General features: G+C 38.4%; 2 protein-coding genes across 10 annotated transcripts in view; both read left to right on the top strand.

Annotated features, from left to right (window-relative positions):
- Nucleotides 1-20,448, top strand: part of LOC116708618 (MAP/microtubule affinity-regulating kinase 3-like) — a gene marked incomplete at its 5' end in the record, with an annotated part of 485,947 nt that overhangs the window by 308,482 nt on the left and 157,017 nt on the right. The gene's annotated exons all lie outside the window — the stretch shown is intronic.
- dctn1b (dynactin 1b) overlaps nt 1-20,448 on the top strand; it is a 54,688-nt gene that overhangs the window by 13,167 nt on the left and 21,073 nt on the right. For 4 of the 9 annotated variants that reach the window (XM_032546493.1, XM_032546489.1, XM_032546488.1 and 1 more), the window contains exons 4-8: nt 1,286-1,317; nt 4,063-4,107; nt 7,854-7,871; nt 9,792-9,812; nt 10,984-11,160. In XM_032546493.1, the coding sequence (XP_032402384.1) occupies nt 1,286-1,317; nt 4,063-4,107; nt 7,854-7,871; nt 9,792-9,812; nt 10,984-11,160 (293 nt within the window). The remainder of the gene's footprint in view (nt 1-1,285; nt 1,318-4,062; nt 4,108-7,853; nt 7,872-9,791; nt 9,813-10,983; nt 11,161-20,448) is intronic. The other 5 variants (XM_032546490.1, XM_032546492.1, XM_032546491.1 and 2 more) reach the window with 5 other exon arrangements.

Raw genomic sequence — 20,448 nt, 5'->3', positions numbered from 1 at the left:
CAGGAGGTGGAAAAAGGGAGAAAAAAATTACTAATACTAAACGTAACTAAAATGTTATTTCTGTTTCATCTTTAACACACATATAGATTACAAAGGGCTTCACAAAGTCAAAACAATTCAAATTAAGCAAAATAGTAAAAACAGCAACAAGCATGAAATGCTGCAAACTCATCCCACCAAACAGCCGTCCTCTGGGCCACTAGGGGGAGTCTGGAGTAGGCAATATTACCTGCGTCAATACACTGCTGTTCTATAATATTGTAAAAGAATGCGTATTAGAAACAGACATAAGATAAGATAATAAATTTCTCTTGGAAGCAGGGGCAAAAACTGCAATACAACAATAAAAATAAATAAATACATAAAAACAGAAATACATAAAAGCACAAATATCAGATAGGCAGTACCATTTCCACTCACATACAATACATCCTCTGCATGCTGCTGTTGGTCATCGTCTGGACCTCCTGTTACTCTGTCCGGGCCCCGCTAGTCTGCCATTTATCAGGTTAATGGAGAGTGGTACAAATGAATGTTTCAGAACAGTAATGCACCTTTTCATTCTCTTTTCCACATCTCTTTAAATAATGACATCCCATTTTCACAGAGGGTCTGGTCACTTATTTTGGTGGCCGACTCCCCCTAGTGGTCCGGAGCTTTTTGTGGGTTGAGTTTGCAGCATTGTTGCTGTTGTTTTTGCTGTTTGCGCCATTTTGCCTTTTGGTTTTGTTTCCTTTTGATGCAACATTTTTTTCTGTGATTGCATAATTTTTTGTTTTAGTTGCATTCGTTCTTTTTGTGTTTGTGCTTTTTGTTTCGTTTACACCTGTAGGCCACCGTGGGTTAGGTATGAAGAGAAAAACGACACATGACACAGTACTTGTGCTTCTTGAGTGTTTCATATCTTCAAAATGATCAGAAAAAACTAATTATGGCTTTCTAATAAATACTTTATAAGACTAATCTTAATAAATATTAGTATGTTTGCCGAAAACAGCTTCCTGCGATAAAAAAAATAATATCTCTAACATGTTGCTTAAAAGATCCATTTCTAAAATTTAATAAAAGGGAAAAGGTCAGTATATGGGAAGTTTAATAGAAGTGCTTCATCTGTAGATGGCAGTGCAGTGTAATGTGGTCACAATCTGTTCAAAAGATAACATATTGTATTCACTTTATAGTCTTTATGACAGGATGTGTCTCTAAACTTTACAACTTGTAAAGCAGAGTTGTATTATAACGATATTTGACTATATGTCTTTGTTTCTTTGTTTTATCTCTGCAGAGATCCTGGAGACGTCCAAGTCTGCCAAACTGGTAGGTCAAATGTCATCCACACTGGTATAAGTTGTGTCCAGTAGACAAAACACTAAAAGTAACGTTGTGTTTCTGTTTACTATAAAATAAATTAATTTTCAGCATGCTTCAGCATTGATCTGATAACTGGCAGTTTAACCTGCTTCGCATTCATGCAAAAACTCAAAAACTTCAGAAAACATCTGAAACCAGCAATGCAGTTTAGCTTCTTTGCTCCAGAATCCAGAGTCTAATGTTTGGTCCAGCAGGGGGCGGTATTTCCTTTAAATTAAATCACATCTGATGCTTAACGGGATTTAGATTAGCGTGTTTATAGTGTATGATTTATTCGCATGTAGTTTATGTGAGATTTTCAGCTCAAACTGTTTTACTGCTTACCTTAGTCTTTCAGAAATCTCATGAAAGTTCCCTGAAAAGAGGTGAAACTTTCATATCTTTAAGTAGCAACTGAAGTAATGCTACAAAAACATTTGTGGTATTTACCACATTTTTGTTTTCTGTTTTTACTCTGCCTTGCAAAAACTTTTATACTCAATTTTGTCGTTTTAAAACCTCAAACCACAGCGTCTTTTATCAGGATTTCAAATGACAGACCGACACAAAGCAGCACATGACTGTGAAGGGGAAGAAAAGTTAGGCAGAGTTTTCCAATTTTCAGTTCCTTTTCCTACTGTTAAGTACCGTTCAGTGGAAACAATTGCCTTCAGCAGTCTCACATCATAAGTGAATACTGTTTTGCTGCGATTATACACTGCCTGGCCAAAAAAAAAGTCGCCACCTGGATTTAACTAAGCAAATAGGTACAAGCCTCCTATTGGATAAGTACTGCATAGGCGATTATCTTTCAGCTGGCAACAAGTTATTTAACCCCAGCTGATGCAATGAGTAACTCCTCATTTCTTAAACAACCATGGCAAAAGACACATCCTGTGGTTGTGGAAAAGACGTTAGTCTGTTTAAGAAGGGTCAAATCATTGGCATGCATCAAGCAGAGAAAACATCTAAGGAGATTGCAGAAACTACTAGAATTGGGTTAAGAACTGTCCAACGCATCATTAAAAACTGGAAGGATGGTGGGGAACCATCGTCTTCCAGGAAGAAATGTGGTCGGAAAAAAATCCTGAATGATCGCGATCGGCGATTACTTAAACGTTTCAAATCAAATCGAAGAAAAACAACAGCAGAACTCAGGAGTATGTTTAATTGTGAACGCAAAAGCATTTCCACACGCACAATGCGAAGGGAACTCAAGGGGTTGGGATTGAACAGCTGTGTAGCCGTAAGAAAACCTCTAATCAGTAAGGCTAACCAGAAAAAAAGGCTTCAGTTTGCTAGGGAGCATAAAGATTGGACTCTGGAGGAATGGAAGAGGGTCAAAGAATGAGGTCAGCTGACTACCTGAATATACTGAATGACCAGGTTATTCCATCAATGGATTTTGTCTTCCCAAATGGAACAGGCATATTCCAAGATGACAATGCCAGGATTCATGGGGCTCACATTGTGAAAGAGTGGTTCAGGGAGCATGAGACATCTTTTTCACACATGGATTGGCCACCACAGAGTCCAGACCTTAACCCCATTGAGAATCTTTGGGATGTGCTGGAGAAGGCTTTGCGCAGTGGTCAGACTCTCCCATCATCAATACAAGATCTTGGTGAAAGATTAATGCAACACTGGATGGAAATAAATCTTGTGACACTGCAGAAGCTTATTGAAACAATGCCACAGCGAATGCAGGCTGTAATCAAAGCTAAAGGCGGTCCAACAAAATATTAGAGAGTGTGACCATTTTTTGGTGGCGACGTTTTTTTTGGCCAGGCAGTGTATATGCAAATGGAGTAAAAAGAGTTTAAATGCTCAAGCAAAGCTAAAAAAGTTCCTTTTGTCACAAGAAACGCAGTGGACACAGTAAACATGAGGCACAGGGTGTGCTTTTCTACAGAAGCCCATTTCTGCCATGAAAGATAAACAACAGTCCAATTACAGGTTTTAAGTTCAGAATTTTGAGTTTTAAAGTCATAAATTATGACTTGAATTTAAAGTCGCAACTTTGAGTTTTTGAGTCATAATTATGGGGTTTAAATTCATAATTCTGAGTTTTAGTCATAATTGAGTTTTAAAGTAATAATTATGAGTTGCAAAGTCGGGTTTTAAAGACATCATTTTGATACAAGTCTAGTTCCATTGGCAGATTATTTTGCTGAAAACAAGACATTTTCCCCATGTTATAAGTAAAACAACCTGCCAATGAAACGAGTACTTTTTTTTAAAAACTCATATTAAGGAATTATTGACTCAAAACAAACTCCTATATCTTGCTGAAAAGTAACTTCGATGTTCATCTTGTCTTATTTCAAATGAAGTAAGATATTTGCACTAGAAACTATACCAAAAATACTTGGTAACATTTTGTTTATTTTTGCAGAAAGTCTTGTTGTTTCTCTTTGCTTTCATCCTCTACTCTGTGTTGGTCGTTCACGTAAAATCCAAATAAAACACATCGAAATTTGTGATTATGATGAAACGTAATAAAGTTTAATAAATGTTAATACTCTTATCAGACGCTACATGTGCAACTCGTTAGAAAATAAACCAACTAAACGACTTGTAAATCTGTCTACGGTTCTCCAAAGATGACCAAAAGTCACCCAAATTCCCGTCAACCCCTGCATGCCGCTGTCTTTCTCTTGACCTTTAACCTCCATCCCCCCACTCCCTCCTCTCCCTCCTTGGACCACGCAGCGAGGACTGAAGCCCAAAAAGGTGCAGCATGTTTCCCTAAACTCGGTACTGTTGCAGTGTTCTGGTGATGATAATGGCCGCTGTCGCCGTGGTATCCGTGGCTCTGAATGGCCTTGCCGCTGCATCATTCCCATGATTCCTCGCAGCTCACCGCTCCGCCGCCCCCCGCTGTTTGTAGCGAGGCGCTCTGCGTTTGTATAAGAGAGTCTGTCTTCACCTGAACCGTTCACTCCACCTCACCGGCTCACTCTGCATTCATTCAACTCCGTCCGCCATGTTTGCTCCGTCTCTACGCTCTGCTTCTTGTGCATATTTACGTGTGATGAAAAAAAAATAAAGAATACTTTATTTTCGATAGACACTTTTAATATTTTCAGACCTTGTAGTATAGATCTGATTTTAAATTAGTACAGTTTTCACAGACTATTTTTGCATATTTTCATTCATGGTGAATAGAAAATTTTTTGCTAAGTTCACTTTTTGCGTATGATCTGTAAACTGGAAGACATTACTAGACTAGAAAATCTATTTTCTTAAAAAAAAAAATTAAGATAATAATAATTAATTAATATTATTATTATTATTATTATGAAGTTAAGTTCAAAATACAGTATTCATATCCTTTAATCTGCCTCACAGCATGATGCACATGGTAAAAAGGTAGTTAAAGGGTTAATAAAGGGGCCTTGTTGTGATTACTTCCTGAAGGTGGAGTTTCAGGAAGTTAAATTAATTCAAGGTGTTAAATTATGAACTGTAATTTAAGTCATGTTTCATATATACAATATTTTTACAACAACTGAAGTTAACATATTTACTTAATAAAGCTATAAAGTGTTATTAAATGCCTAGAAGACACATAACTCTGCCCCTTTAACAAACATCTTATCTGACTACATAGTGGGATTTTTATTATTTTATTATTTTGTTTCATTCATGCAGTTGACAGATTTTTTAAAATGAGGATTTCTGTAGCATCAGGAGCTGGAGGTAGTTTCAGAATCCTCTCCGAGTTCATATGTATCAGTGGTATTATTGGTTTCTTTGTAGAAAAAGAAACAAACTTAAAATCAATGGTAGCAAATTTTCTGAACCAGAAACAATTCAGTTCTGCATCGTTGCTTAGTCTTTTAGAAAGTGGACAGTTCAGTGGATATTGGTGCTGCAAGAGGCTAATTAGAGACGTTTGCTGCATATGTGAACAAATTGTCCTGCAGCAGGCGCAAAGAGGAAAGTCACTGATCAGCTTTTTTTTGTCCTCCATCAGGATATGTATATCTTCAATACAATGACAGATCCAGAAATAACAGGCTGGAAATATTTACTTTAATATACTTTGCAGTTTTAAAAATCTGTTTACATCTTTATTTATTTTTTTTCTGGACTCACCATGAGATCCACTGTGGCTCGTTAACCGTCATCCTCTGACTCCTACGCGCGGACGCTCCTCCGTCGTAGCGAACGGAAAATGTCAGAGTGTGACCGAGGTGAAATGAGACGCCCTCCCGCCTGCAGAGACCTGCAGAGCATAGATTTCCTGTCGGCCTGCTGTATTCGATCATTTCCAGCATCCAGGAGGCTGAACTTTACCGTGGTCCAACGACGAACCTCCACTGTTCAATCTGAGGAAAGCTGACATTTCAGAAACACACAAGGCAGTGCTGGACGTATGCATTCTTTTTACAGATGAGGGAAGGAGACGTGTATCTTGTGGACATGCACACCCCATACCAGCTGAGGGTGTTTGGTAAAGTGTTGCTAATGCTTCCATGGTGGTAATTTTATCCCCTATCTGTCTTGCACCAAGTGACCCCGGGGCAATATAGCTTTTCTTTCCTGGGAAGGCAGGAACCTGATACATCTGCATCTGAGCTCATCGTTCCTTTCTGCTCTCTAGCCTCTCACTCCATCACTCTGAGAGCATCTCCTGACTCGCAGAGTGGAGAGAAAGCAAATGGCTTACAGAGAAAGACGTTAAATATTTAAACCGAACAGATTTCCCTCGACTGCTCTGCTATGATACACATAAACAGAGTTGGGTTTTTTTTTCTATGACAGTGCTTTAGGTTCAAAGCTTGCAGTTAATCAGGGTATCGGCCCCAAATTAATCCTCTTACTGCTCTCTAACTTCCTGCTGAGATGTTGTCCGAGAGGAGGAGATTAGTGGAGCTGAGGGAGATATCGTGGTAGTTACTCAACTCGCTTTTTCTGTTAAGGATTCAAATGACCATTTAGATTATTGATACTACACTGCAACCTTGTTTTACCACAATCGTTTCGCGTTCTGGGGTGAAAGTAGGGCTAATAGGTATGGGTGACCAGCCTCTTTTCACCTTTCACCACATTTACAGCCACATAACTCAACATACCTTATTGGGAGTTTATGGAATAGAGCAACACAAATCAAATACGTTACAAACACTGTCAGAAACTCTTATGCTGCTTAACCTTAACTGAGATAGAAAAGCTGGTTATATATACTATGTATAGATGCATGGTTCTAAATAAAGGGCAATGCTGGAAGAAAACCTGTTAGAGACTGAGAAAGACTTGAGACTGTGGCACTGGTTCACCTTCCAGTTGGACAAAGAATCAGAACCTACTGACAAAACTACAATGGAACGGCTTAGATCAAATTAGGGACGCACAATATCAGGAAAATATACAAATTCAATACTATGCAATACTGCCACAAGAATGTACATCACTTGTGGCCTTTAAATACAGTTTTGCCTCATTTCAACTGAGTGGTACAGCATTTAGTCAACGCACTATAGTCCCTTCTCCATGGGGGAGGGCATTAACCAACTTGCACCCAATTTGGCTAGAACCTTTAGGTGGATAGACCTTTTTTATTTTACCACCTGTCAAGACTCTCTGTTACCAGCAACAGGTTGATTTATTGCCCCTTTTTTTCAAATATGATATTCAAATATATCATCTAAGGAAGATTCAGAAATGACTTGAAGAAATGAATGAATAATAATCAGGAGTGACTCCATGAAGCACATCAGGTATAACCCCCCCTCCGCCCCATCCAACAATCCCCTGTGGTTTTTGTGAACCTTGTTTTAATAATCCCATTGGAGGGCCTACCAGTGTTGCTAGGAGACGAGAGGTTTGCATCAGCATTGCTGCTCATTTTTATCCCCCCCACCCTCGCACCCCACCTCAACACTTCCATTCACGGCGCCGCCCTCCTCTGTCTCTCAGCCTCTGTCTGTCCCCAGTTGCTGCCTCACCCATCCCTCCCTCCCTGTCTGTCTGTCTCTGGTCGGGGTGGTGATGAGTGGGTGAGCAGCGAGGAGGCAGGGAGGGTACACAGTGATGTAATGCAGGCGCGCGGCATCGGTCCGGGCTGACAAATCACAGTCCGGGGGGGGAGAGAGGGGAGCGGTAGGTTAAGGGAGGCAGAAGCATCTCTTGTGTAGCCGGGGCGACAGCGGTGGTGAGAGCACAGAGGAGGCATCGACCGAGGGCTCCGGCTAACGGATTATGAGAGAAACCAAGAAAGAGGACATAAAGGAGGACGACAGCGGGGAGGAAGGGATGGACCGAGGCGGGGAGGGGGGGAGCCTGGGAATAAAATCGTCACGGCCGTTTGCTCCACTGCAGCTTCCCAGCCTGAGCCGCTGCCTGTCCTGATTGTTCGGCTTCCAGCCTGTCTGTCCTGAACTCTTTTTCTCCGTAGATCTTTACCTATTTTATCTCCTTCCTCTGTGCGTGTTTCTTGGTGACTGTCTCTTGTGTGTGTGTGTGTGTGTTGTCCTCCTACAAATATGATGAGACAGACTCCTACAACCCGGAAGGTACAGAACTTCCTATAATCCTCTTTTTTTTCTGTAGGGATGTCGCCTTTGCTGTCGTTGTTGCCGTCATACTATAATTTTACAAAGATCATGCTTTGAAGTTTTCTCCCTTTTTTCAGTGACATTGGAGAGTCTTCCTGCTGTGTTCTTATTGTTTAGTACATGTTTTTTGTGTTCAAGCATGTGTCTACATCTTTAAAATTATTGTGTTGCATTTAGCCTGCAATGAAAACTTTTTATTTCGTTTTTTTCCATCTTATTAAGCAGCACACAATGTGTTTTTAAATCATATTTCTGTGCTTGTCCTGATAATGTAGTGGTGGCTTTAGATTGGTAGCTCTCACTGGCTATTGGCTGCAGCTGTTTAGATTACTCAGGCTCGGTTCATCTGAACGATCCCACTAATCCAATAAGGAGCGATAAGGAGCCGAAGCGATAATGATGCCTAAAGCTATAAGCAGAGTTGGGGGTGGGTGTGCAGAAGGCCAAAAAAAAGGTGGAAATAAAAAGTAGAAGATAAAAGCAGAGGAACTCCATAATGTCTGTGCATGTGATTCTGTTATATTAAAAGAGGAGAAATGTAGCAAGGTTTCCCTCAGGAAACTTGCTAAGCCCAGTGGTTGGGTGCCAGGGCAGTCGTTCATCCAGCGGTTTTTGAGTTAAAAAATGTTTAAAGTTGACAGGAAATTTGAAAATATCACTTGATAATTCTGTGTTATTAAAAGATTGGAAGATTACTACCTGAACACCAACTATAAAGCCTTAAAACATACAAACATTTTAAAAAGACTTAAATAAATAAGTAATGCTTAGCCTGGGGGCCCCCCAGGCTTATAATACACTGAGGGAAACCCTGTGTACATAAGAAAAATGTACTGTAGATTGCAATGATCAATTTAGACTTACAGTATCATAAAAGTATTTGCACCCTTTTTTATTTTTTTTAAAATTTTTCTGCCCAGCTTTCACCACCTTGCTTCATAAATGCTTGAAAATAATAAATGAAAAACAATGGCATGGAGTGAAAACTGTGGATAAAACAGGAAAAGTTATGTCACCAGTTTGACAGTATTTCAGGTATTAAAACAAAAAACTAATCAATAATTATTTATATTGACAATTATTGATATGAAACGCTTATATCGTAATATAATAGTAATATAATAAATAGTATTTGCTAACTTGCTGTAACTGACAGTGAACCATCGGCTCACCGTCATAGGATCAAACATACTCCAAAGTGGCCAAATCACAGCAATTCAGCAAAGCAGAGCAGGCTAAAATTTCTCTGCAGCGATTTAAGACCCATTGCTGGCAAAATATCACTATTGTTTGCTCGACATTCTGGGTTTCAGGAAGCGTTTTTGGCTGAAAAGTGACTGGTTTGCTGTGGGGTTTCTTCAGATTTCTCTGCGTTCCCCTTCGGTCCGTCTTGTGTGGCGTCTCAGTCTCGACAAGTGATGTATCGGGATAACAAGCTATTATCTTAGCCTGTCTGCATTGTGTACGTAGAACAAAAGATCCAGGCTCAGATGAGATGGATGGAGACACAAAGTGGGCATTGATGTCGAAGTAGCCGTACCAGTCACAGTGCGTTGTTGTTCCTGTGGTTTTGGTCATGTGGGTGGAAGACATGAAGTACAACAGACCAGCTAAGAGCTGTTATTAAAAGAATAGTCAATAAGATGGACGGGAGGAAATTTTACTATCAGAGAAGTAGAAAATATTCCACTACAGATCGGTCATATCGCTATCATCCACCCTTTTTTCCTTTTTTTTTCTGTGATTCCCCAATTACAATGAATTTTGCCTTAAATCTCTAACCCTGGCTGTTTGTTTCCTCCCTTCTTCCTATCCCTTCTTCTCCTGCCCCTTGACCTTCCGCTGCTTCCTTTACTTTCTCCTCCCTGTGCTTCTCAGACCACGGCCAGAAGGCCCAAGGTGAGCTCAAGTCTTCAACACCGTCAACCCTCCAAGCCCTCTCAGACATCATTATTTATGTGGCTGATTGTTGGTTTTACTTCATGCAGCTCTGTGTACTTTATGGACATTATTTCTAACCATAAAAGTAGTTTATTTACATTTTTATAAATTACACTATAATGACATACAGAAAGAAGACAGCAATTCAAAATTTTAACATAATTATTTTTCAGTTGCAGAATTACATTTAAGGCATTAGATTTGTGTTAAATGTAGTAGGTATAAGTATAGCCTCTTTGGAAACAGCCCTTAGCAATTGCTATGGTTAGCACAGTTAGCATTACTAAAACAGCAGTCTTCGTCTATATTTGAGTTCTGAGTTTTCCAAGAGGTTTCCAACAGATAAAAATATAAGATTGAAAGCTCAAAAAGAAGAAAACAGAGCAATTTTACTGCAGACCTTTCAGCCTTCCTGTTATCTGGTGAAAATCTTGCTCTCTCTTTTTTTCTCATGCACTGTTACAATTACAAGAAGCAATTGTACAGTTCCTTGCTTCTTACATTTCTCTGCTTCTTTTGACATTACTTTAACACCTCACCAATACTGAGTCAGCATCCGCACCAAAGAGTGTTGGGATCACAACCTGAGTGTGTGTAACATGCATTCACTGATCAGTCAAGCTAAAAACATCAGCTGATTCCAATCACAAACTTGGTGCATCTTTAGTTTAATAAGCATATTGATGCTAACAGCTTTTTATAAAGATGAATCAGTATTGTGTTTATGCTTCAGTTATTTCCTGGTTCTGATCATATTTTGTGTCAGTAACCAATGAAATGAATCTACATGAATCAATGCTCTCCACAGTTAAAAATATATTTTAAATAGAGATTTTTTCTGCCTAAAACCAAAGAAATCACATTATAATATGTTTCTCTTGTACTAAAAAATGCATGAATACTGACCAGGTCTCTTAAACGTAAATGATTAAAACCATTTTAATCATGGTTTTAAATGATGATTAATGACTGCTTTCAAGCCTCTGAAAGCAGTCAAGCCTTCAGAGACCTACAACACTAGAATCCTTTGTACCAGGTTCATATAGATGTACTGATGTTTTTTTTTCAAAGTCATTTTTGTTTTATATATTCATGTGTGTCGTTTATGTATTGACCTCTGTTCCCCCAGCAACCCAGCCGACCTGCGGGCGGCGGAGGGAAGGGGGCCGCGTCCGGCTCGGCGTCAGCATCGGCCGGCGAGATGAGCAGCAGCGAGCCCAGCACGCCGGCGCAAACCCCGCTGGCTGCACCAGTCATCCCGACCCTCCACTCTCCTGGAAACCCGCCGGCCCCCGGCCCCAGCAAGGTTAGGATCAACGTCACACAAATGGCGTCCTGAAACGTTGCTTGTGAAGTAGCAAAACAGGCAGAGGTTCAAAAGTCATTGTTAAAAGCCTCCCCGCTGAGAGATGAAAAATTACGACCAGCACATGTGACATCTTCTCGCCTTTGGCCTTTTAACTTACATGTTTTTTAACTCAGCTGTCAATTTGTGTTGTTGTAATCCTACAGAAACGCTTAGATTAAAAGACTCTCATTTCTGGGAATACATTCTTAATGCTACCAAAATGTTTTTAGGGATTCATGCATAAAGGAATGAAAAGGTGGAAAAGTGGAAAAAGTAGAGAGATCTGTTCTCTACATAACTTCCCCCCCCCGACCTTATTTAATTAATTGCACATTAATATGTCAGTTCAGGTTTTTTTTCATGGAAATAACAAAGAATATTCATAAGAACTATTTTGTATTAGTTCAACATTGTTAAGCCATAGTTTAACAAGGTTTCATATTGTTAAACTAAATAGGTTGCTTGAGCAAATACACAGTGCAACTTCAAGAAATGATTTTCCACTTTACATCTTAGAGTGGAAGGGAAAAAGAAAAGAGAACAAAAAAAAGTCAAATTAAAGCTGCGAGCAGCCTCAAGCAGCCCTTGCAGCCAAGCGCCGCTCTGGCCTATTGGCCACCACGGGGGTTCCGGCACTGCCGCCCTCCAGCCACCGCAGAAGCTCTCGTGCAGTTTCCAGCACCGCCGCCCGCTCGCCACCGCAGAAGCAGCGCTCCCTGATGACTCACAAAAAATCTGGAGCAGATCGGTCGATGTGGCGAGGAGATATTGCTGATGAATTAACTTAGGGGGCGCAATGGAGTCAAATTACATTTCAATACTGTTGGGCTCTCTAGAGGTGAACAAAGGTCTTACATATCGAGTTTGGTGCCAATCGGATCATCCTTGTGTGATTTAAAGACAATTGTATGAATATGGCTAGAGATTGATACTCACCATTTGGCCATTCCCACACGGTTCAGCCAGCAGCGAGCATTGACAGAGTTCATCATATTATCATTTTAAGTGAGTTTGCACAGGATTAAATCCATTTAAATAGTACAGTAAACGTAAGACATAGAGCAGAAAAACAGGTGACTTCCTGTTGGAAATGGGCAGGGATAACATGATGTCATCAATTGAACATGACAATGTGATCAGGACTGGTCTGTAGAGAGACATAGGAAGTCTGATGCAGCTGTGACTTTCCATTTGGAATTTATTAAGCCTTGATGGTAATTATAAAGTAAGATAAAGGTAATTTTATTAGCACATTTTGAGAAACAAGGCAATACAAAGTGCTTTACAGGAAGTAAAAGGAAATACAACGTCCAACAGTTGATTTCCTGTTGGATGTGGGTGGGGCTAAGGTGATGACATCACCGGACCATGACAATGTGATCAGGACTGGTATGTAGAGAGACATAGGAAATTTGATGCAGCTGTGACTTTTCCTGTGGAAGTTACTGAACCTTGATGTTTCATGGCGAATAGTAAAAGTTTGACACTTAGCCACGCCCACATGCTTTGATGTACGACAAATCCTCTGATATCTTTTGACCTTTGATCCCTCAGAAGTGTGCTGAGTGAAGTCTGTGAAGTCTGTATCTGAAAAACTGTAGGAGGAGTTTGATCAGGTACGACGTCTATAAAAAAGAGAAAATGACGGCTTTCATCCAAAATGGCCGACTTCCTGATGGGTTTGGACCATGGCTCCAAGAGACTTTTTTGTATGTCCTGACAAGATACACATGTGTACCCAGTTTCATAATTCTAGGTTAAAGCATGGCTTGGGGCTGATCATTTAAAATATTCTAGGGGGCGCTATAGAGAAATGAGGCCATGCCCACCAAAGTTTGTTATGCTGAGCGTCTTGGTGAGCTGTACAATTGTACCAAATTTCAAGTCTCTACTATGAAGTAAGGGAATAGCAAAGGGTCTTTTGAAAGTTGCTAGGTGGCGCCGTTGAGCCGGTTTTTTTTGCGATTTTTGTGATGACCTTAAAATACAAAATTTTTAAACAGCCTTGACGTGTCCGCCAAGTTTGGTGAGTTTTTGAGTATTATAAAGCCCCCAAAAAGGCCCCCAAAGAGGGTGGCAGAATCATAATAATAAACAGTATGAAAACAATAGGCCTTCGCAGCGCTTTGCTGCTCGGGCCTAATAATAAAGACTTGATGGTATTCTAGTTAAGTGACGTAATTATATTTGTAGTGTTACCACCCCCGCGCCACTAGAGGCAGTAGCAGGCCCGAAAAGATGCGACTAAGAAGCAGATTTAGAAGTACAGGAAAAGCTACGGAATTTGTTAAAAACTGAGCTGCGCTGAAGTAAAAAAATAATAAATAAATAATTAATAAATTAATTAAAAATTAATAAATTAATAATATGGCATTCTTTATTTATATTAGAATCCTTTGTACCAGGTTCATATAGATGTACTGTTGTTTTTTTCAAAGTCATTTTTGTTTTATATATTCATGTGTATCGTTTATGTATCCACCTCTGTTCCCCCAGCAACCCAGCCGACCCGCGGGCGGCGGAGGGAAGGATTTCTCAATGATTTCTCTATTTATTTATTAATAAATAAAGGAGAGAAGTTCAAGTACATGTTGAGAGTGAAACTCCTTCCTAAAGATGAAGATATATCACAGATTTCAAATGGAAATAAAACGGGAGACCGCAGATAATATAGGAAATAGCGCCCCCTTCACTTCCAGAGTACAATGGTCCCATTTCCAAATAAGGTATGTGACTGACAGTGGTCAGTCCCCGCCCCTTTCTGTTTGCTGCAGTGATTTGTACTTGCGGACACCAGTGGGCGCCACAGCATCGGTTATAAAATGGCTTCACTATAAACAGGTTTGAACAATAATATAGATACCGGTTTATTTGGGGTTTTTCACTGAAACATTAAGTTTTCTATTTAAATTATATTTCCCTTCCGAAAATATGTAAAATAATCTGATTTAGAAACATAAAACCAAACCAAACCAATCCATTAAAATATATTTTTTAAATATCCAACAATTCAGATTGAATTATTAATAAATGTTAACTTTGTCCAACCTCTCACCATTTTTCACACACCAGCGACTTTATTTGCTACAGTTGTTCAAATTGTTGTTAATAGAGTTGTACGATACTGTGTATTTTATTATTCTAATTTATTTTATATCAATCTGAAACCATGTAAATACCGGGCCACTGTCGCTGATTTTAACACTGATATATCAAACTTCTGACCTTTAGGTGTTTGGTGCGTTTTCCTTTGACTTACTTTGTTCAAACTTTAAAGTTTATATTCTACAAAATACTTTAACATATTTACACAATTAACAGAAACAATTGAAATGTGTGTGCATTTTTTCCTAAACAAAAAAATATATAATTTGAGACCCAATCAAAAAATCTGTTTTCAGTAAGAGTTGAGAAACTGCAGTACAAAAATTAAACAATATTTCAATCTTGTCTTGTTAGTATTGATCCGATAAAGTTCTCAGAAATTGTACTGAAGTAAGAGCAGCACTACTTCAACATATTTTACTCAAGTAAAAGTAAAAAGTATCTGTCCAAGAAATTACTCAAGAGCAAAATGTATTTGGTAAAAAGTACTCAAGTACTGATTAGATTATCAATCATTTAATATTTAAAAATTACATCATCAGATGGACTGAAATATAAATTTAAGTGGAAATTTTACTGTTTTAAAGACGAAAATGACAATAATTCATATAAGGAGCAAAAAGTAAAAATATTATTCAAAATATTTTTGTCCAAATCAGTTTCTTTCAATATAAAACTTATTAAACTTTAATAGAAACTGCAGGTGTGTGTCTGGTGAAATTTTGGTTCTTCATTCATTGGGTAGAAAATCCAGAAATGTTACTCAAGTTAGAGTAGAAATACTTCATAATAAAATTACTGAAAGTACAGAGTAGTAAAAATACTCCTAAAAGTATTTTTTTCAAAGATACTTGGGTAAGTGTAGTTAGTCAGTACCCAACTCTGTCAGAATCGAGCCACCTGTTGCTACAGGTTCAAGTAAAAATCACCAGGACGCCATCGGTGTTTGATAACTGTTTATTTTCAATGTACATTTCATTTGAAAAATAGAAATTCTACAAGAAACCATTTTTTCTTCTCTAGAAAGACTCACAATTTAATTTAACAATAAAGTGTCAGTTTTCGTCTGCAGCTTTCTGACAGGCGGTGAACTAATAACTCCACTCTAAAACCTGCAGAGCGTTGAGTTGGAAAACAAAGTGAAGGATTGAAAATAGAGGGATCAGAGTGAGCATCTGTATGAAAACATGATCTTTGTGTGCTAATATGGAGACGTTAGCAATGATTCATCAAGTTTGGAAGAATTATGATGAAATTTTCCAACAGTCTGAACATTTTCCAGTTGGAGAAAAGTATCTTTTTTGACTTTTGTTCACCTTTGCGGTCACATTTAAACCAATTTCAGAGTTCAGAAGGATATTTTGTCTTGATATATAAAACCCTAGAATTGAGATGGAGGTGCTCTTTATTATTACCATTCACACAAGTCAAACAATTGAAAAGTATTGAAAAATAAAAAAAATTGAATGTGGAAAAATGTGTAGGAACACTATTCACGTTTTCTGTCATAATTTAGCTGTTAGGTTTTATATGGAAGAAATTTAATCTCATTTTTTACACATTGAAATTACAACCCTGAATCTATTCTGTTCAATTATCAATATATATATTTTTTACTCGAAATGCACAAAAAAATTCTCCTGCAAATGTTTCTTGAAAAATATAATTTTTTTAATTTTATTTTATGTTTTCAGGCTAGTTTTTAAAGGCAAATTTCTGCAGGTGATTTTTTTGCAGTGAATATAAAGTATAAAAATTTAAAATCATTGACAAAATTGCACAAGATAAAAATTCAGTGTCATAAATGCAATTTGTAAAATAAATCTGATTCCAATCAGGTTATATTTCTTCCAAAATTTTGAAAGATATGTTTAAATTTCACTAAGCACTAAATGCAGGCTAGAAAATAAGATAAAGTTTATTAGTGATTTTCTTGTGTGTGGTTTGATTACTTAAAATGTCCTTTGATATAAATTAAATGAGTGATTTAAACAACCCATAAATCAGATGACAGCTGATAAAATACACTCATTCCTGCTGTGAACACAAGCCGTCATGAATATCATTTCCACATCTTGTTTCCTTCATTTCTTCCAGGTCAAATTGATCCTTTATGGGCCACTTAGGTACAGGAGTTTATGCAGCACAGTCATATATTAATATAAGATGCATTTCCAGTTTGGGTTCCTGTTTGGATGATTATGATGAATCAAATGGCTTTGACTCACATTAAGGCTGTTTCCCGTTCTTATTTCTTTAATTTCAGAAACATTTCTAAAATTAGACAAATGGTCTCCAGAATTGACCTGGAGAAAATCACTCCTGCTTTTATGTCATCTCCTCTGGAATACTGTAATGCTCTTTTTAACTGCCTGGATAAATCCTCAATTTCACCTTTGCAATCAATACAGAACGCAGCAGCCAGACTTCTCAGCAAATTCAATAAATTCTGCCATATCTCTCCTGTTCCATTTTCACTCCACTGGCTTCCAGGTGATTTTAAGATTTGTTGTAAAGTACTTCTGTGGACATACAGAACATTACAAGACCAGGCTCCTGATTACCTTTGTCAGCTTTTAACTAAATATTCTGCTGCTCATGGTCTTTGTTCTCAAACTCTGAATGTTTTGGTTGTTCCATGAACACAATTAAAAACTAACGGGGGCCTTTCTGTCGGTGGCGGTGGAACAGTTTACACTTGCAGCTCCGTTTTTCTGACTCTGAAAGTTTTTAAAAACCTCGTATTTTCTCAGGCTTTTATCTCTTGATTTTACTGTGTTTCTTATGTTGGTTTTATGTTTTCTATTGTTTTGAGGCTGATTTCTATTGTGATTTGTGATTTTATGTCTGTGACAGGCACTTTATAAATAAACTTTATTCAATTACTCTAAGGAAGAACAGAAGTGGAAAACAAGGCAAAAATAGACAAATCTAAGGAACACCAAAGATGACAAAATTCCAAAACCAAACTCAAACAACCCCAGATCCTGACGGCATCTTTGTTTTTGCTACAACAAAAGGATGACAAGACAATTTATTTGCATGCTTGTTATTATTATTGATATAAATGTTACTGACAGCACCGACTGTTGTCGCCATAGTGATAGAAGACAGGAGGAGAGAAAGAAGTTCCCTCACATTCCAGATGTTGCTGCTGTCTTTCGTGGATCAGGCTTTTTATCCAGTGTGGATTCGCTGATGACTCTTCAGATGTGAGGAACGTTTGAATCTCTTCTCACAGTGACTGCAGCTATAAGGCTCTTCACCAGTATGGATTCGCTGATGACGCTTCAGATGTGAGGATTGTTTGAATCTCTTCTCACAGTGACTGCAGCTATAAGGCTCTTCACCAGTGTGGATTCGCTGATGACGCTTCAGATGTGAGGAACGTTTGAATCTCTTCTCACACTGACTACAGCTATAAGGCTCTTCACCAGTATGGATTCGCTGATGACGCTTCAGACTTGAGGATTGTTTGAATCTCTTCTCACAGTGACTGCAGCTATAAGGCTCTTCACCAGTGTGGATTCGCTGATGACGCTTCAGATGTGAGGAACGTTTGAATCTCTTCTCACACTGACTACAGCTATAAGGCTCTTCACCAGTATGGATTCGCTGATGACGCTTCAGACTTGAGGATTGTTTGAATCTCTTCTCACAGTGACTGCAGCTATAAGGCTCTTCACCAGTGTGGATTCGCTGATGACACTTCAGATTTGAGTAACGTTTGAATCTCTTCTCACACTGACTACAGCTATAAGGCTTTTCACCAGTGTGGATTCGCTGATGACGCTTCAGATCTGAGGATTTTTTGAATCTCTTCTCACACTGACTGCAGCTATAAGGCTCTTCACCAGTGTGGATTCGCTGATGAAGTTTCAGATTTGAGTAACATTTGAATCTCTTCTCACACTGACTGCAGCTATAAGGCTTTTCACCAGTGTGGATTCGCTGATGACGCTTCAGACTTGAGGATTCTTTGAATCTCTTCTCACACTGACTGCAGCTATAAGGCTTTTCACCAGTGTGGATTCGCAGATGAGTGTTAAAATTACTCTTGTGAATGAAAGTCTTTCCACACTGGTCACAGAGATAGCGCTTCTCTCCAGTGTGAATGCGTTGATGAATTTTCAGATACTTCAATCTGAAATGTTTCAGACACTTGTCACAACGGTGTTTTTTCTGCAGCCTCTGGGTGGGCTGAACCTGCTGTCCATCGCTGGGACCAACTGAGGCTTTATCTTCATGTCCGCCTGGGTTTGTGCAGGTTTGGTTCTATGAAGGGAAATACAGTAATTATAACCAACAGTAAATATAATACAGAAACACTTTGATAGTCAACAGCTTTATTGCTTTACAAAGATGAAAAGCATCCTAACACATCTCCCCGTTTAGTTTAACACCAGGACTGCTAGGTTTTTAATCAAATGCAAAAGTATAAATTTGCCTTTTTCTCAGGTAGACTGGAGGTCTGGAACCTGTGGCCCCACAAGTGGCTCTTTGGACATTTTTAATGGCTCCTAATAATTTAGTTAAAAATGCAGAAAAACCAACTGATGGTCTTTTAATCTAGGCATAATGACAAAAGTACATTTTAATAAAATGCTAAATGACTGAACTTGTATAGTGCTTTTCCAATCATTTTGACCATTCAAAGCACTTTACACTGGAGTCACATCCACCCATTTGCACACACAAACTCACACATTTATACATCAGTAGGGGGTAAGTGCCTTGCACAAGGGTACATCAACATGTGACAGGAGGAAGCTGGAATTGAACCTACAACCTTCTGATCACAAAACAACTACTTTACCCACAGAGCCACAGTCGGCTCATAGTCATCAGTAGTATACTACAGAACAATTGAATTTCCACAACAGAAGGACAAGAAAAGTTCCAGTTATGTATTTTTTAATCTGTTTTTCTTGTCATTGAAAACTATCCTATAATTTTACCTAATTCTCCACAAATATCTTCATTAATATGGGAGTTTTTGAAGGCAGATTCAGGTTTTAATTTTTACATTTAACATTTTTAGAAGTTAATATATTATTCAGGTGTTTTATGATTAATAACTATTTGTGAGGACAGGGATGTCTGTGAATCTGGGTGGAAGGTTAGTTCCTCCAAGCAGTGGATTAGTTTGTGCATCAGCTCAGGAAAACAGACTTTGCACCTGCAGCTGAAGAGGGAAGAGCTGATCAGGTTCTTGGGGGAAAAGTTATTGTGTGATGATTTGGGCGGGTAGTCTCTTGATTAAAACCGTTGTTAGGGCTAAAATCTCTGATCACTTTGGGAGATTTGCTGTTAGATGTTCTGAGAAGTGTGATCTCAAAGATATATCTTTGTATTCAATACATACATATGATTAAAATTTCCTCGCTGACTCTGTTTGTGCTGGTTTAATCCTTCACATACGAATCTAGGGCAGGTTTACTGACCTCAGCAACATCCTATAGATTTATGTAAGATTTGTGTGCCATGATGATTTGTTGGCAGATTAATTGAAAACCCAAATGCAAAACACCAGAAATGTGCAGTGAATAATGAAAAGATCAAACCAGTGATGAGAACATGGGGAGGTTAAAGGGAAGTGACAGGAGGAACCAGCGAGGAGTAACTGAAGGAAAGATCTTAAGTACTGGGAGGCTGAATGCTGACACAAAGGACCAGGCTAAAGACTAACAGTTAGCTGGTGTGAGGGGAGAGAGAAAAACTGAGGGGGAACACTGGAGAATAAACAAATCAAGGAGAACTGAACCAACGAGACATAATGAACTGGAATAACTAAGAAAGGACTGAATTACAGAAACAAGACTGATCTACCCAAAATAAGACACATAAAATACTGAAATGAGAATAATATAAAAACCACCGAACCAGAGTAAAACAAAAACCAGCTTATCCAAATAGAAGAAGAGGAACTAAGAAACACAGAAATAAACAAAACCCAACCAAACAACTCGGGATGTTGTTATGTTATTATTATTATGTTGTTGTTTAAATCCCAAAAAAGAAATAAAATTGTGGTACTTTAAAAATGACAACAGATTTTCTATAATTAGATGTTTATCAAAATTGAAAGTCGGGAAACATTTATGGCTCTAAAAAAGTGTTGTTTTTTATCTGGACTGAAGG

The sequence above is a fragment of the Xiphophorus hellerii genome, chromosome 19 (genome assembly GCF_003331165.1).
Source record: "Xiphophorus hellerii strain 12219 chromosome 19, Xiphophorus_hellerii-4.1, whole genome shotgun sequence".
Lineage (NCBI taxonomy): Eukaryota > Metazoa > Chordata > Actinopteri > Cyprinodontiformes > Poeciliidae > Xiphophorus > Xiphophorus hellerii.
Note: the sequence above shows the minus strand (reverse complement) of the source record. Positions and strands in the feature narration are given on the sequence as shown.